Source organism: Sapajus apella, unplaced genomic scaffold (assembly GCF_009761245.1).
Source record: "Sapajus apella isolate SASKATOON/1434 unplaced genomic scaffold, GSC_monkey_1.0 scaffold166, whole genome shotgun sequence".
NCBI classification, from domain to species: domain Eukaryota; kingdom Metazoa; phylum Chordata; class Mammalia; order Primates; family Cebidae; genus Sapajus; species Sapajus apella.
In genome coordinates this window covers 1,735,185-1,751,994 of record NW_022437106.1, presented here as the reverse complement: position 1 = coordinate 1,751,994, position 16,810 = coordinate 1,735,185, and the positions used below count along the sequence as shown (strand labels likewise).

The following is a 16,810-nucleotide window of genomic DNA, read 5'->3' as shown; positions in this document are numbered from 1 at the left end:
GTACTCCCAGCATTTTGGGAGGTCAAGGTGGGCAGATCACTTGAGGTCAGGAGTTTGAGACCAGCCTGGCCAACATGGTGAAACCCCGTCTCTACTAAAAATACAAAAATTAGCTGGGCATGGTGGTGGGCGCCTATAATCCCAGCTACTTAGGAGGCTGAGGCAGGAGAATTGCTTGAACCCCAGAAGTGGAGGTTGCAGTGAGCCGAGATTGCACTACTGCACTCCAGCCTGGATGACAGTGAGACTCAGTTTCAAAAAAAAAAGAAAAGAAAAAAGGAAAAGAAATTCCTTATTCTTGGATTGTAAATGAAAGAGGAAACACAATCCAAGGAAAGGGTTGTTGGGGGCACAGAGCTCAGGAAGTGAGAAGCCAGAGTCCTGGAATTATTTCCCTCCCCTTCTTTTAAAAAGTAGCGCTAGATTGAGAAATTGGAGGGAGGAAGAAGGGTGGGTATGGGGGAAGGAGACTCCAGCTGTGCAGCCTCCATTCCAAGAGCTGCTTAGATAAGGTGCGCAAAGCCAAAGCATTCCTGGGCTAGCACTGTGAGGATACAATTTGTATCACTTTTGTTTTCACATTATCTGTCTCTTGAGGAAGTCACTGCCTGTCTGCTTTTCACTCTGTACCCTGAGTTTCCCTGATAAGATAGGTAAACTTCCAGCACTGCAGAGATTGTTAATCCCCTAGCTTGTGCTTCCCTAATACAAATATATATTTTTTAAAAACCCTCAAATTGGCTGGGCGTGGTGGCTCACGCCTGTAATCCAAGCACTTTGGAGGCCAAGGCGGGCGGATCACCTGAGGTTGGGAGTTCAAGACCAGCCTGACCAACATAGTGAAACCCCATCTTTAAAAAAAAAGGACCCTCAAATTTGTGTTGTAACAACTGGTATGCTTTATACATCTTGAGCCCATATCCAGATTTAAAGGAGATGAACACCTTGGCTCTTAAAGCTTCCTCTATCACAGAAGCTCCTAAATAAGCTATCTGTGGTAATCTAGCCCTGTTCACCTTGCAAACTGAGTTCTGTATAATTGTATCCAGTGTTGGGTTTAAAGAAATATGACTCAGGCCATGTGCGGTGGCTCACAGCCTGTAATCATAGTACTTTGGGAGGCCGAGGTGGGCAGATTACCTGATCTCAGGAGTTTGACACCAGCATGGGTAACATGGTAAAAACCCATCTCTATTAAAATACAAAAAATTAGCTGGGCATGGCAGTATTCACCTGTAGCCACAGCTACTTGGGTAGCTGAGGCAGGAAAATTGCTTGAACCCGGTAGGGGAAGGTTGCAGTGAGCTGAGATCGTGCCACTGCACTCCCGCCTGGGCAAAAGAGTGAGACTCCCTCTCCCAAAAAAAAAAAAAAAAAAAAAAAAAGAAAAAGAAAAAAAGAAATATGACTCTTTACCACTGCACACTCAGTGCTAATATCAGAGAAAGACAGGAATCATAAGGTTATTTATTGGTGGATTCCGTATTTTGTTTTTATTAGCACTAGAGGAAATCACAGAATGATAACAGGGGTGCTCCTCTGAAAATGGTGCCACGACTGTGACTTTGTGACTCTGACAGGGTAAGTATGTAGAGGATCCGCCTCTGCATAGCTACAAAGATAACCCATGAGGGTCAGTGGATTAAGAATCCATAGGGGGAACAGGGATATCTGGGAAAGAAATAATTCTTTTTTCTTTTTATTAATTTTTGAAGGCATCATTAAGAAATCATCTTAAATTGAAAAGATGGCTGGATGTCTGGATTTTTTTTTTTTTTTTTGGATTTTTTTTGAAGCAGAGAGCTTCACTCAGTCATTCAGGCTGGAGTGCAGTCGCATGGTCTCAGCTCACAGCAGCCTCCACCTCCCAGGTTCAAGCAATTGTCATGCCTCAGCCCCCCAAGTAGCTGGGATTACAGGCGTGAACCACCACGCCTGACTAATTTCTGTATTTTTAGTAGAGACAGGGTTTCACCATGTTGGCCAGGCTGGTCTCAACCTCCTGGTTTCAAATGACCCACCTGCCTCGACCTCCCAAAATGCTGAGATTACAGGCGTGAGCCACCATGCCCAGCCCTGATGTCCAGATATTTAGTAGATACTTACATACTTTTCTTTCTCTTCTTTATCAAGAATTTCCTTCTTTATCAAGAATCTAAACACTTTCCAGGTCCTAGGCAACCAAATGGCAAGAAAGGCTCACAACTGTTTTGTTTGGTAGGTAGCCATTGTTGTTGGAACCTGGACTGTGGCTGACTAGTAAGCATGCAGGACACCAGTGCCCCTGAGGGTTCATGTGGCTCCAGTAGACACGCAGGATATAGACTAGGTGGGGGAGTTACATAAGGCATGTATTGGCCACCCACAATCACCAACAGGTGAATTTTAGCATAAGCAGAGACCTTGGTAATTAGCTAAAAATACAGGCATCATACGAACTTATTATGATATTGGGTGGATCTCAGCAAAAGAACAGAAAGGGAAGGACTTGAAAGAAGTGAATTTCTATATGTTTAAATGTGTTAACTGGAATGCATGGACATATGTAACCAAGACCTTTCTTTATGTTTAAAAATTAAACTTGTCTGGTCATAAATTCTATACAATTAATGTTACCAAAGCTGCAGTGACATCCTATTCAAAAATTCATTTTTTCAGACATCTAACTACTTAAAACAAAACTCCCCCCCCCCACGATTACATACATTCACACAGCTGCTGTATTCCCAAATGGAATATGTATATGAATGCACACACAGAGATATTCAGAAAGCACATGTGCAGGGATGACAGCATACACTCGTCTTGAACCTGAGGTGCATGTGGGCTGCAGTGAAGGTCAAGAGGCTGGGCTACATATCTGTTCAATGTCATTCATCTCTTTGGGACAATCTGCAGAAAGGATGAGAGGTGAGTCCTGAGTCACCACTACATCATCCTCAATTCGTACACCAAGACCCCGAAACTTCTCTGGGGCATCTCTGTCATCCTCTGGAATATAAATGCCTGTGAAGTAGAAAGAAGAACATGCTGTTCAGGAATGATAGAAACTGGGTGGTTTGGGGCAAGTAAGTTAACCTCTGGGTTAAAATTCCTTCCTCTGTAATGCTGGATCTTTATGGTACCTATCTAATAAAGCTGTGAGGATTAAATGAGATAATACATGTCAAAGTGCCTGGCATATAACAGTCAACACCTATTGGTATCATTACTAAAATTATTCCAGTTATCTGTATAATGGACTAGAAGCTCCATACAAATATGGCAATGCTGACCATGATTTTGTCATATTCTAGTGGCTCAAGCAGGCCAGTAAAGTTACCTAACTCAAAAGTACATCAATGGCTGGGCGCAGTGGCTCACACCTGTAATCCCAGCACTTTGGGAGGCCAAGGTGGGTGGTTCACAAGGTCAGGAGTTCGAGACCAGCCTGGCCAACATTGTGAAACCCCTGTCTCTACTAAAAATACAAAAATTAGCTGGGTGTGCTGGTGGGTGCCTGTAGTCCCAGCTACTCCAGAGGCTGAGGCGAGAGAATCGCTTGAACCCAGGAGGTGGAGGTTGCAGTGAGCCGAGACCATGCCACTGCACTCCAGCCTGGGTGACAGAATGAGACTCTATCTCAAAAAAAAATAAAAGTACATCAATATACGTGGGGGACAAAGAGATTATATAAGTGCATTCTTCCTCTGCCTAAGAGTACCCTGGAAAAAGCACTTAGCAAAAATAAAGACAAAATACATTTAAAATGTATTAAACAATTATTTAGAGATTATCAGCCTTGATAACTGGAAGCTGCAGAAACAGTCATTATAAATTTTTTGTTTTCCTCTCATATAAGGTTTAACTATATCTGATATGCATAATGTAAAGTAAAGGAGAAACTGAAAGACTTTAATGTACATTTGGAAAAATGTAGGAACCCCAGGTACCCTTTCTAATCATGAAGTTAAGAAATATACCAGGTCTTTTCATAAGAAAGAAGTTTCTTCTTTCACTATTCTCACAGATACTGCCTCTGTGATTAAAAAAAAAAAAGAAAAAAAAAAAAAAGATCAGCAAAGGAAAATGTAGTACAGTCTAAGGAAGCACCCAGGTACCAATCAGATTGAACTAAATGATGTATCTATGGGCACAGATAGCAACGTATGACTGGGTTCAAAGGGTGGCATAAAAGATATTTCACAACCATAATTTATATAGAGATTAAAATAACTTGGAATCTAAAATTTAGATCTGTTTTTCAAAACAAAACCAGCATCAGTGTTTAACCATCAACTGTGACAATATCAGTCTTCACATACCACTGTGACCACTGCTTCTCTTCAGAATTCTGCCCAAGACCCAGGACCACTCAAGTTAGGTAACCATCTAATTGTTAGCTTTCTCCGAAGCTTATGAGGAAGACATTGGATACTAAGGAGTGTAATGGTGCTAGGTAGATCAATGCAGCTTGCAGAGGTGTTGAAACTGAGAGGATAGTGTGTCTGCGTGTCTCTCTACACACAAGCACTGGGGGCTTTGGAAGCTTGAGAAACTCCCCCAGTACTAAATGGGAGACCAGTACAAACTGGCCCTGGCAAAGGCAAGAGTAAAAAAGATTCATTTCTTAACATCTGCTTATAGGAAGTATTTCCCATCTGTTGTTTATTGGAAGAGTCAAATGGAACAAATTGTGTGATGTTAAATAAGAATATGAAAGATAAATCTAAAATAAAATTATCTTCTACACTGGGGAGACTTTTTTCCTGTCTCTTCTAACTTAATTACTTTGGTTGAGGTAAAAATAAACAATGTGGCCACGCATGGTGGCTCACGCCTGTAATCCTACCACTTTGGGAGGCTAAGACAGGTAGATCACCTGAGGACAAGAGTTCGAGACCAGTCTGGCCAACATGGTGAAACCTGTCTCTACTAAAAATATAGAAACTAGCCATTCATGATGGTGGGTGCCTATAATACCAGCTACTCAGGAGGCTGAGGCAGAATTGCTGAACCTGGGGGGCGGAGGTTGCAGTGAGCCAAGATCATATCACTTCACTCCAGCCTGGGTGAAAGAGCAAAATTCCATCTCAAAAACAAACAAACAAACAAACAATGTTTACCTCATACTACTATTATAACACCTCTCCTTACCTGGCTCAATTGTGATTACCATCCCAGGCTGTAGAGGGAGGGAACGGGGCATGTCTGGAGTGTCGTGGACATCCATCCCAAGGTAGTGGCCAACATGATGAGGGCAGTATTTTCGAGCAGCCTGGAAAAGATAATTATCACGGTATTATTAGAGAAATGACCTCTTACGGGGAATGATGGGCAAGTATAAATCAGTGAGATATGTGTTAGTATCTCCCCCACCGTTCTGCCACTTTAGTTTAATCCATCCTTGGACTAATACTTAAAGGCACTGGAAAAACTGCGACCTCATATGCAATTCTGCCAGTGGCATTCTCATAAATCCACATTTCCATTCTCACTATTTAATATACTACATATATGCTGACTTGGGTAATCCCAACTAATGACTGTGGCAAATGAAAGTCTCTTTTCTTCAGTACCATAGGAAAGGTAAAAGGAAAGGAAAGGAAAGAAAAAAAAAAATCCTCTTTTCTTGGTGACTATTAAAACAGTTCTTATTTTAATGTTCGCTCACATATCCCTCTCAGGAATCTATTCTGGAGACCCTAAGTATCTCACAGCAACTTATGGAGAAGGCATACTTTTGGGCACCTACCAGCTTGGGTATTTCTTTTTTTTTTTTTTTTTTCTTTTTTGAGATGGGAGTCTTGCTCTGTTGCCCAGGCTGGAGTGTAGTGGTGCGATCTCGGCTCACTGCAAACTCCACCTCCTGAGTTTAAGCTATTCTTCTGCCTCAGCCTCCTGAGTAGCTGGGATTACAGGCATGCAACACCATGCCTGGCTAATTTTTGTATTTTTTTTTTTTTTTTTGAGACGGAGTTTCGCTCTCGTTACCCAGGCTGGAGTGCAATGGCACGATCTTGGCTCACCGCAACCTCCGCCTCCTGGGTTCAGGCAATTCCCCTGCCTCAGCCTCCTGAGTAGCTGGGATTACAGGCACGCACCACCATGCCCAGCTAATTTTTTGTATTTTTAGTAGAGACAGGGTTTCACCATGTTGACCAGGATGGTCTCGATCTCTTGACCTCGTGATCCACCCGCCTCGGCCTCCCAAAGTGCTGGGATTACAGGCTTGAGCCACCGCGCCCGGCCCTAATTTTTGTATTTTTAGTAGAGACGGGGTTGCACCATGTTGGCCAGGCTGGTCTCGAACTCCTGACCTGATGTGATCTGCCTGCCTCAGCCTCCCAAAGTGCTGGGATTACAGGCGTGAGCCACCGTGCCCAGTTAGCTTGGGTATTTCTATCCATTAATTGAAGATTTGTTGGGCTAAGAAACAAGCAATTTATAGCTTCTTTTTTATTGATAACAGAATTCCTAGAAGGCTTAATTTGGAGGCAGGAGATGCCTAATGGTCTATTTGACTTGGACATCTAGCATCTTAATTTTAAAGCTGAGGTTTTACATTTTTACTGAACATTATCACATTTTGGATGCAGAAAAAATTCACTAACGACGTGGCCTTTGGGAATATTGCTGAAGTCTCAAAAATGTCACTTAACCAACAAATATCTTCTCCTTTGACCTCCAGAACAACCTATAAAAGGATTAAAAGTTAATCTCAGCTGGGCATGGTGGCTGATGCCTATGATTCCAGCATAGGGTGGGTGGATCATGAGGTCAGGAGTTCGAGACCAGCCTGACCAACATGGTGAAACTCCCGTCTCTACTAAAAATACAAAAATTAGCTGGGTGTGGTGGTATACACCTGTAATCCCAGCCACTTAAGAGGCTGAGGCAGGAGAATTGCTTGAACCTGGGAGGCAGAGGTTGCAGTGAGTGGAGATCATGCCACTGCACTAGTCTGGGTGACAGAGCAAGACTCCATCTCAAAGAAATAAAATAAAAAATCTCTCTCTCTCTTTTGTTTTCATTTTAGAAACAGGGCCTTGTTCTGTGGCCCAGGTTGGAGTGCAGTGCTATGATCATAGCTCACTGCAGTCCTGAATTCCTGGGGTCAAGCGATCCTCCCATCTCAACCTCCTAAGTAGCTGGGACTAGAGGTGCACACCACCACACCTGGCTAACTTCTAAGTTTTTGTACAGAGAGGGTCTTCTATGTTTCCCAGGCTTCTCCTCATTTCTTGTTTTCTTTTTCACCCTGTCTGCACCAGACTTCATTTTCTATTTTCTGAATACTGAGCTAGTTATGCAGCATGTAATGAATCAGGATGTGCTGCCATCTTCTGGAAGAAATAAGTACTGACTTCCTTTGTTTTAATCCTGTTAAAGCTAAATCTGTCTTATTTCTAAATCTTTTCTTTTTTTTTTTTCCAAACATAAAAAACCGTGTGTGTGTGTGTGTGTGTGTGTGTGTGTGTGTGTGTGTGTGTGTGTGTGTCTGTGTGTGTGTCTGTGTGTGTGTCTGTGTGTGTCTGTGTGTATAAACAGATGGGTCTCGCTATGTTGCCCAGGCTGGCTTCAAGTGATTCTTCTGCCTCAGACTCCTAAACTACTGGGATTACAGGCATGAATCACTGCATCTGCATCTGTCCCATTCTAAATCTAATTAGCTTTATGTAGGGTAAAAAACCTAGCAGCGTGTTAGGTGTTCTTGAGAACTGGGGTCAGGAGAAGTGAAGTACCTTAAAGGCATTATTTTCCTTAATGTTCTTCATGATCCCCAAATCTTTAAGCTTCTGTCCTGTCAGGGTCAGCATCATGCTGTAGATATTCTCCAAGCTTGTTCCAGGGAAGCAGAGGGCCAAACAATTTCTCTGGATCTCTAGAACAGCTTCATAGAGTTCTGCCTGAGGTGCGCTGAACCTGGGAACAGGAAAACCAAAGAACCTGAACTTAGATAAGCTGATATTATAAGAAGTTTGCTACTAAGTTTGACTAGAAAAACCCCAAGATGCTGCTGCTGCTGGGGCACTGTTGATGTTTAATAAGTACCAATCTATCAATAACGGCCAGGAGCTCAATCATGTCCTAGGTGCTCAGTAAGAAGGGCAACCATCTTTCAAGCTGGAGCCGCAACACAGTCTTTCCTTCAGTCAGGAGACACATGAAGTAGGGCCCAAAGAAGCACCCAGCTATGAGCGCAGGCAGTGGGTGGACAAGGCTCAGCCCTGATCCTGTCTAATCCCTTACAGCACAGACTACCATTTTAAAAAAAGGCAGGAAAGCCTACGGACCCAATTCTGACAGGTGAAGTAGATATCATGGGATAAACTAGTCAACATCTTGGCTACTGGTAACATACTAACACATAAATGTCTTTAGAATAAGTTTCTTTAGCAATTATGATATAAAAAAGTGACCTGGGATGACATATGATACATATTCTCACATACTGTTGATTAGAGTGTAAACTAATACAGCTAATTACCTCAAAGGCCTTAAAGATGCTCACATAGAGCTTATAATTTTACTCTAATATATCCTAAGAAAATAAAACTGGAAGATCAGGCGTGGTGGCTCACGCCTGTAATCCCAGTACTTTGGGAGGCCAAGGTGGGCGGATCACTTGAGGTCAGGAGTTAGAGACCAGCCTGGCCAATATGGTGAAACCCCATCTTTATATTAAAAAAAAAAAAAAAGAAGCTGGGCGTGGTGGTTCACACCTGTAATCCCAGCACTTTGGGAGGCCGAGGCGGGCAGATCATGAGGTCAAGAGATTGAGACCATCCCTGAGCAACATGGTGAAACCCTGTCTCTACTAAAAATACAAAAATTAGCTGGGTGTGGTGGCGTGCGCCTGTAGTCCCAGCTACTCGGGAGGCTGAGGCAGGAGAATTGCTTGAACCCGGGAGGCAGAGATTGCAGTGAGCTGAGATCACGCCACTCCACTCCAGCCTGGCACCTGGCAACAGAGTGGGACTCTGTCTCAAAAAAAAAGAAAAGAAAAAGAAAAAGAAAATAAAGCTGAATGTACTAATATGTTCACTGTAATTTTTTTATAAGTGTAAATTATTAGACAAACTCTAAATGTCCCCTAATAGAAGAATGGCTAAATCTAACAGCAAAAGAATACCTATGTACTCATCTTCTAGGTTCATTATTTTATCACCTATAAATGCACCCATAACTCACCTCACCACAGTATTACTAAATAATATAACCTTTTTTTTTTTTTTTAAAGAGACAAGGTCTCACTGTGTTGCCCAAGTTGGTCTAGAATGATCCTCCTGCCTTGGCCTCCCAAAGTGTCTTTATATACACTAAAATGCATACATTTGAACTGTACAATTTTGACAAATGCATGTGCAAAACCCATTGAAGCTGGGGACAATGAACTCCTAAATTCTGCTGAGTCTTCATTGCCAGCAGCAGCCGCCCTTCTACCCGCATCTGAGAAGGTTAACCCTGTTTTGTCTGAAAACCTATAGGTATGTCCCCTGAGGTAGTTGCCTTGGTTCTTCTAGAACTGTAACTACACTCAAGTCCCAGCAGGCTCCAAGTTAGGAAGAAAGTGTGACTCATGAGGAGGTCCACTCCATTCCAAAAAGAACTGCATGATGTTTCCAATTTCCAATGGACAAAAATCTGGGAATATGGGTAGAAATGAATATTTATGGTGGGGGATAATGGTAGAAGGAACAGAGTTGCACTGGTCAACTTTATGATATGGGTCCACTAATCAGAGATTCTGGATTCGATGTTGTAACTGAAGGGGTCACAAAAGTTGTAACAGTTTGGCTGGCTGGCTGGCTGAAACACAAACCAAAAGGTAAACTACAATATATAAACACAAATGTCACAATTGCTTTGGTATGCTGGAGAAGGAATTCTGCCTCATGACTATAATATAAACCCTGCCTGAGTTTGGACTGAAGTCTGCCTTATAGATTTTGGACTCAAGCCTTGTGATTCAACACTTGCTTGAGTTTCCAGCTTACTGGCCTAGCCTTGTAAGATTGAGACCAGCTACCACAACTGCATGAGCCAATTCATTAAAATCTACCCATCCACCCACCCGCCCACACATACATGTCCCATTGGTTCTGTTTCTCTGGAGAATCCTAACTGATATAGATCCATATTCCTACCATTATACAGAACATTTCCACCTCCCCTGAAAGCTTCCTCATGTTTGTTTCTTTTCTTCTTTTTTAGAGATGGAGTTTCGCTCTTTTGCCCAGGCTGGAGTAAAGTGGTGCGATCTCAGCTCACTGCAACCTCTGCCCCTGCCGGGTTCAAGTGATTCTCCTGCTTCAGTTTCCTGAATAGTTGGGATTATAGGTGCCTGCCACCATGCCTGACTAATTTTTGTATTTTTAGTAGAGATGAGTTTTTGCCATGTTGGCCAGGCTGGTCTTCAACTCCTGATCTCAGGTGATCTGCCTGACTTAGCCTCCCAAAGTGCTAGGATTATAGGCATGACTATGCCCAGCCCTCATGTTCATCTCTAATCAATATCCCTACTTTCCGAGGCAAATGCTGTTGTGATTATTTTGACCTTAGTTTGCCTAAACTAAAACATCAGTAAATGGAATCATAAAATACATACTCCCGAATCTGGCTGCCTTCACTGAGCATGTCTATGCAGTACATCTGTGATGTTGCTTCAGTCAGTAACAAAAAACAGTCAATCAGTAATTAAAATGTTCTTTGTTATTACTGAGTGGTATTCCACTGTATGAACAGACCACAATTTGCATATTCATTCTCCTGTTGATGGACATTTTGGTTGTTATGCTATTGTGAATAAATGCTGTTATGAATGTCCTTGTGCAATTCTTTTTATTGAGAAATGTTTTTATTTCTCTTAAATACCTAGAATTTGGCTGGGCATGGTGGCTCGTGCCTGTAATTCCAGTGCTTTGGCAGGCCGAGGCAAGAAGATCGTTTGAGCCCAGGAGTTACAGGCCAGCATGGGCAACATAGTGAAACCCTGTCTCTACAAAATAACGAAATATTAGCTAGGCATGGTGGCACGTGCCTCTTATCCCAGCTACTTGGGAGGTTGAGATGGGAGGACTGCTGTTTCCCTCAGCCTCCCAAGTAGCTGGGAGGAACCTGCCACCACACTCAGCTAATTTTTGTATTTTTGTATGGATGTGGTTTTACCATGTTGGCCAGGCTGGTCTTGAACTCCTGACCTCAAGTGATCCACCCACCTCGGCCTCCCAAAGTGCTGGGATTACAGCCATGAGCCACTGCACCTGGCCTTTCTGCAAGGTATTTCTATTCTTCCAACTGGATAATTTATATTTATCTTCAAGTTCGCAAACTTCTGCTGTCTCCAATTTACAGTTAAATCCACCTAGTGAATTTCCTGTTTCAGTTAATGTACTTTTCAGCTTTAAAATTTTCATTTAAAAACTAAAAAAAAAATTTTATTGTAAAACAAAACACAGATACAGAAAGCCAAACAAATCAATCAAATATAAACCTTAAGAAATTATTTGGTGGCTCTATTAAAAATACAAAAATTGGCTGGCGTGGTGGCATTGCCTGTAGTCCCAGCTATTTGGGTGAGGTGGAGGCAGGAGAATCACTTGAACCCGGGAGGCAGAGGTTACAGTGAGCCAAGATTTCGCCCCTTTACTCCAGCCTGGGTGACAGAGAGACCCTGTCTCAAAAAAAAAAAAAAAAAAAAGTATTATAAGGTGAATACCAGTCAGATTGAAAAAAACAAACTTGGTAGACTATCCCAAGAAGACCCTTCTATATTTCCCAGAATAATGACAATCTTCCCAATAATCAACACTCATCCTACCTTTTTTATTTTGGAGATAGGGCCTTGCTCTGTTGCCTAGGCTAGAGTACAGTGATCATAGTTCACTGTAACCTCAAACTTCAGGGGTCAAGTAATTTTCTCACCTCAGCCTCCTAAGTAGCTGCGATTACAGGTGTGCACCACCTTGGTTGGCCAATTTTTTTGTAGATATAGAGATATTGCTGTGTTGCCCAGGCTGGTTTTGAACTCCTGGCCTCAAATGATCCTCCTGCCTCAGCCTCCCAAAACACTGCGATAACAGGTGTGAGCCACCATGCTAGCCATATCCTAACTTTTGTAGGCAGTTAATTGTGATTTTTTATTCATGTGTACTATTATTTACACATGAATTTAATTTTTTTTTTTTTTTTTTTAGACCCAGTCTCACTCTGTTGCCTAGGCTGGACGACAGCAGTGCAGTCACAGCTCACTGCAGTCTCAAACTCCTGGGATCAGGTGATCTTCCCACTTCAGTCTCTCTAGTAACTGGGACTACAGGTCCATGCCACCATGCCTGGCTAATTTTTTTCTTTCATGATTATATATAAAATGATTCACAAATTTGCATGTCATCCTTGTGCAGGGGCCATGCAAATCTCTGTATTGTTCCAATTTTGGTATATGTTCTGCCGAAGGAAGCACTTTTAAAGTTTTTTTGTAGAGATGGGGTTTTGCCATGTTGCCCAGGCTGGTCTGAAACTCCTGGGCTCAAGTCATCTGCTCGCTTTGGCCTCCCAAAGTGCTGTGATTATAGGATGAGCTACCATGCCTGAGTGAATTTATCATTTTTATTGAGATATAATTCATTTATCATAAAATTCCTTCAGACTGAGCTTCGCTCTATGGCCCAGGCTGGAGTGCAATGATATGATCTCAGCTCATTGCAACCTCTGCCTCCTGAGTTCAAGTGATTCTTGCACCTCAGGCTCCCAAGTAGCTGGGGTTACAGGCATGCACCACCATGCCCAGCTAATTTTTGTACTCTTAGTAAAACGGGGTTTCACCGTGTTGGCCAGGCTGGTCTCAAACTTCCGACCTTAGGTGATCTGCCCACCTCAGTCTCCCAGTCTCCCAAAGTGTTGGGATTACAGGTGTAAGCCACCTTGCCTGGCCAATTCAGTGGTTTTAAGTGTATTCACGTGTATAACCATCACCACTACTAATTCCAGAAAATTTTCATTACTATCCCTTCCCAAATCCTGTATCTGCTAGCAGTCACTCCCTATTCCTTTCTTTTTTTTTTTTTTAATTAAATTTTTTTTTTTTTTTTTTTACAGATCGGGTCTTGCTATGTTGCCCAGGCTGGAGTGTACTGGCTATTCACAAGCTTGCTCCCACCACTGATCGGTTTCGACCTGCTGTTTCTGACCTGAGCCAGTTCAGCCCTCCTTAGGGTAACCTAGTGGTTCCCTGCTCCTGAGCAAACACCATATTGATGAAAGATTTGTTGCAGATACCTGATCAACACAGTAGACACAGCTTAGAACTCCTGGACTCGAGAGATCTTCCTGCCTCAGCTTCCTGAGTAGCTGAAACTATAGGTGCATGCCACTATGCCTGGTCATTGTGGGTGTTTTTTCCTTTTTATTTTTTAAGGCAGGGTCTGGCTCTGTCATCCAGGCTGGAGTGCAATGGTACAATCTCAGCTCACTGTAACCTCTGTCTTTTGGGCTCAGGCATTCCTCCCACTTCAGCCTCCTGAGAAACTGGGACTACAGGCATGTGCCACCAACGCCTGGCTAATTTTTTTGAATTTTTTTGTAGAGTCCGAGTTTCACTATGTTGCCCATGTTGGTCTTGAACTCCTGAGCTCAAGTGATCCTCCTGCCTCGCCTCCCAAAGTGTTGGGACTGCAGGCGTGAGCCAGCTTGCCTGGCTGTCTTTATGTTTTTAAACATATTTTTATCGGTGGGGCGTGGTGGTTCATGCCTGTAATCCCAGTACTTTGGGAGGCTGAGGCGTGGATCACCTGAGGTTGGGAGTTTGAGACCAGCCTGACCAACATGGAGAAACCCCATATCTACTAAAAATACAAAATTAGCTGGGCGTGGTGGTGCATGCCTGTAATCCCAGCTACTCGAGAGGCTGAAGCAAGACAATCACTTGAACTTGGGAGGTGGAGATTGCAGTGAGCCAGGATAGCACCATTGCACTCCAACCTGGGCAACAAGAGCGAAACTATCTAAAAAAAACAAAACAAAACAAAAAAAAAAACTCTATCTACATACATGTATCACCCAAATATTCACCCCAAGATAATTTTCTGTGCTCATCTGTAATAGATTTGATATAACTAAACTCTCTTTCAGTTAATAGGCTCCTCCTCCACCTCTTTTCATTTCCTTATAATTTAAGAATCCAGGCTGCATGATATGCAGTTTATCAGTCTAGATTTTGCTAATTGTGCAGTTACAGACTGAATGGTTGTGAATTATGAGGTACCTATTTTGAGGTAACAAATATTACCTAGTGTTTGGTTTTGTTAGCTAGTTGCTGTATGTTTATTTGACAATTTGGAAAGTTTAAAAAACTATCCTGCTGCTGCCACCTTCCCATAATCCCTCGTTTTTAGTTTCTATTTCTCATTGAGATTCTCCATCTGTTCCCTCATTATGTCTACATCTTCCTTTAACATATCTACAACAGCTACTTTAAAGTCCTTCTGCTAATTGGAACATTAGGATCATTTCTTTTTTTTTTTTCCTTTTTTAGATGGAGTCTTGCTTTGTTGACCAAGATGGAGTGCAATGGTAAATCTTGGCTCACTGCAACCTCATCGCCCCCACCCCCAAGTTCAAGAGATCTTCCTGCCTCAGCTGCCCAAATAGCTGCGATTCAAGTCGCCTGCCACCATGCCCAGCTAATTTTTGTATTTTTAGTAGAGAGAGGATTTCACCATGTTGGCCAGGCTGGTCTTAAACTCCTGACCTCAGATGATCTGCCTGCCTCGCCCTCCCAAAGTGCTGGAATTAAAGGCCTGAGCCACTGCTGCTGACCAGGATTATTTCATGATCAGATTTTCTTGATTACAGGTCACAATTACCTGTTTCTTCTGATGTCTAGTAGTTCTGATAACTTGGATAGATTCAAACTACAAACTCTGTTCTCACTAGGAAGCAACTATAATCTCTGCTAAGTTTATTCAGCTTTTAGCTGCTGGTATTTTGCTGAGCCTCATGAGGCCTCCTCACAACACATAGTTTAGTGATCAGCCAAGGATTTTTGAATATTCTGTATGCAGATTTTGGGGCTCAAAGTTTCTGTAACCCCCTCTCGTCAAGGGTTTTTCTTCATCTTTCTGGCTATTCTGCCAGCACCTAAATCTATTCTCTGATGTCTTAAATCAATAAGGCTGTGGCTTTCTGCTGCTCAGGCTATTAGGAGCTATGAGGAGTTGGGCAATGTCCTCAGGCAAAAAGCCCTAACAACCAAATTTAGCCATTATAGTTGATTTTTTTTTTTTTTTTTTTTTTGAGACTGAGTCTTGCTCTGTCGCCCAAGCTGTAGTGCAGTGGCACAATCTTGGCTCACTGCAACCTCTGCTGCCTCCTGGGTTCAAGCGATTCTCCTGTCTCAGCATTCTGAGTAGCTGGGATTACAGGTGTGCACCACCACACTTGGCTAATGTTTGTATTTTTAGTAGTGATGGGGTTTCACCATGTTGGCCAGGGGTATTTTTTTTTTTTTTTACTCCAGAGTTGAGATAGTGTCTCACTCTGTCACCCAGGCTGGAGTGTAGTGGTTCAATCTTGGCTCACTGCAACCTCCACCCCCTGGGTTCAAGCAATTCTCCTGTCTTAGCCTCTGGAGTACCATGCTCGGCTAATTTTTGTATTTTTAGTAGAGACGGGGTTTCAACATTTTGGCCACGCTGGTTTCAAACTCCTGACCTCAGGTGATCTGTTCACCTTAGCCTCCCTAAGTGTTGGGATTTCAGGTGTGAGCCACCGTACCCAGCCCATTATAGTTTTTTAATAATGGACTTGTACAGTTTCTGCCTATTTTTGAAAGCTCTCTGGCGCCTTTTATTTTTCATGTCAGATGGGTAATTTGCTCACTTTATAAGACGGTTTGAGGGTAGCACATCTCATACCTGTACATGAACTATACATACCTATACGTGAGTCATCACACACATGAACTACAAAGGGATCTCTGGTGCCTTCAAATATTTATTTTTAATATTTTGTCCAGATTTTATAATTATCTGTGGAGGATTAATCCAACCAAGCTATTCTACCATAACTTAAATATTACTTTTGTATTTAAAAAAAAATCAACTTTAAATTTATTATTTTTTAAATGTCTGTGAGTCAGGCATGGTGGCAACATGCCTATAGTACCAGCTACTTAGGAGGCTGAGAAGAGAGGATCACTTCAGAACAGGAGTTCCAGGCTCCAGTGAGCTATGATTGGGCCTCTGAATAGCCACTGCACTCCAGCCTCGATGATACAGCGAGACCCCATCTCCTACAAAAATATCTTTGTGTGTTAAGTGACCTAGGTGTTTCTAGGTGCCTCATCCTGTGATATGATGGACAAAACAGTCTTAGAAAATAATTAGGAGCTTTGCAACCTAACATGACCAAGAATGGGCCTATATGATTTCTTTAGTCATTCATTCCAAATATAGCTGTATTCCAGCTCATACTCCTAAGATGCAGTGGGATATGTTACTCTGTAGAAGCCCTACCTGCCATTGACTGGCCAGGTACGTGTGATGTCACTCACATAGCAGGAAGACTCACAACCTCCATCCAGAAGTACCATTTCCCCATCCTGGAACAAAGTAATTAAGATTATGTTAAAGTGGGTTAGCTCATAAGTTATTAAGCCTTTCCTTTTTTTTTTTTAGATGGAGTTTCACTCTGTTGCCCAGACTGGAGTGCAATGGCGTGATCTTGGCTCACTGCAACCTCTACCTCCTGGGTTCAAGCAATTCTCCTGCCTCAGCCTCCTGAGTAGCTGGGATTACAGGCATGTGCCACCAAGCCTGGCTAATTTTGT

At 42.5% G+C, this 16,810-nt stretch overlaps 1 protein-coding gene, 1 non-coding gene and 1 pseudogene across 5 annotated transcripts in view; all 3 read right to left on the bottom strand.

Annotated features, from left to right (window-relative positions):
• Positions 1–1,685: 1,685 nt before the first annotated feature.
• The window catches only part of XPNPEP3 (X-prolyl aminopeptidase 3), a 61,094-nt gene continuing 45,969 nt past the window's right edge, over positions 1,686–16,810 (bottom strand). For 3 of the 4 annotated variants that reach the window (XM_032267147.1, XM_032267145.1, XM_032267146.1), the window contains 4 exons: positions 16,497–16,582; positions 7,725–7,905; positions 5,137–5,257; positions 2,698–3,006 (listed from right to left, as the gene is read on the bottom strand). In XM_032267147.1, coding sequence (XP_032123038.1) covers positions 2,840–3,006; positions 5,137–5,257; positions 7,725–7,905; positions 16,497–16,582 — 555 coding nt within the window. In that variant the 3' untranslated portion in view covers positions 2,698–2,839. Of the gene's footprint in view, positions 3,007–5,136; positions 5,258–7,724; positions 7,906–16,496; positions 16,583–16,810 lie in introns of all 4 variants that reach the window. The other variant, XM_032267144.1, reaches the window with a different exon arrangement.
• LOC116542342 lies at positions 12,342–12,445 on the bottom strand. The gene has a single exon (XR_004265174.1). It is a non-coding gene; the product is annotated as a U6 spliceosomal RNA (small nuclear RNA).
• LOC116542341 lies at positions 15,839–15,956 on the bottom strand (annotated as a pseudogene).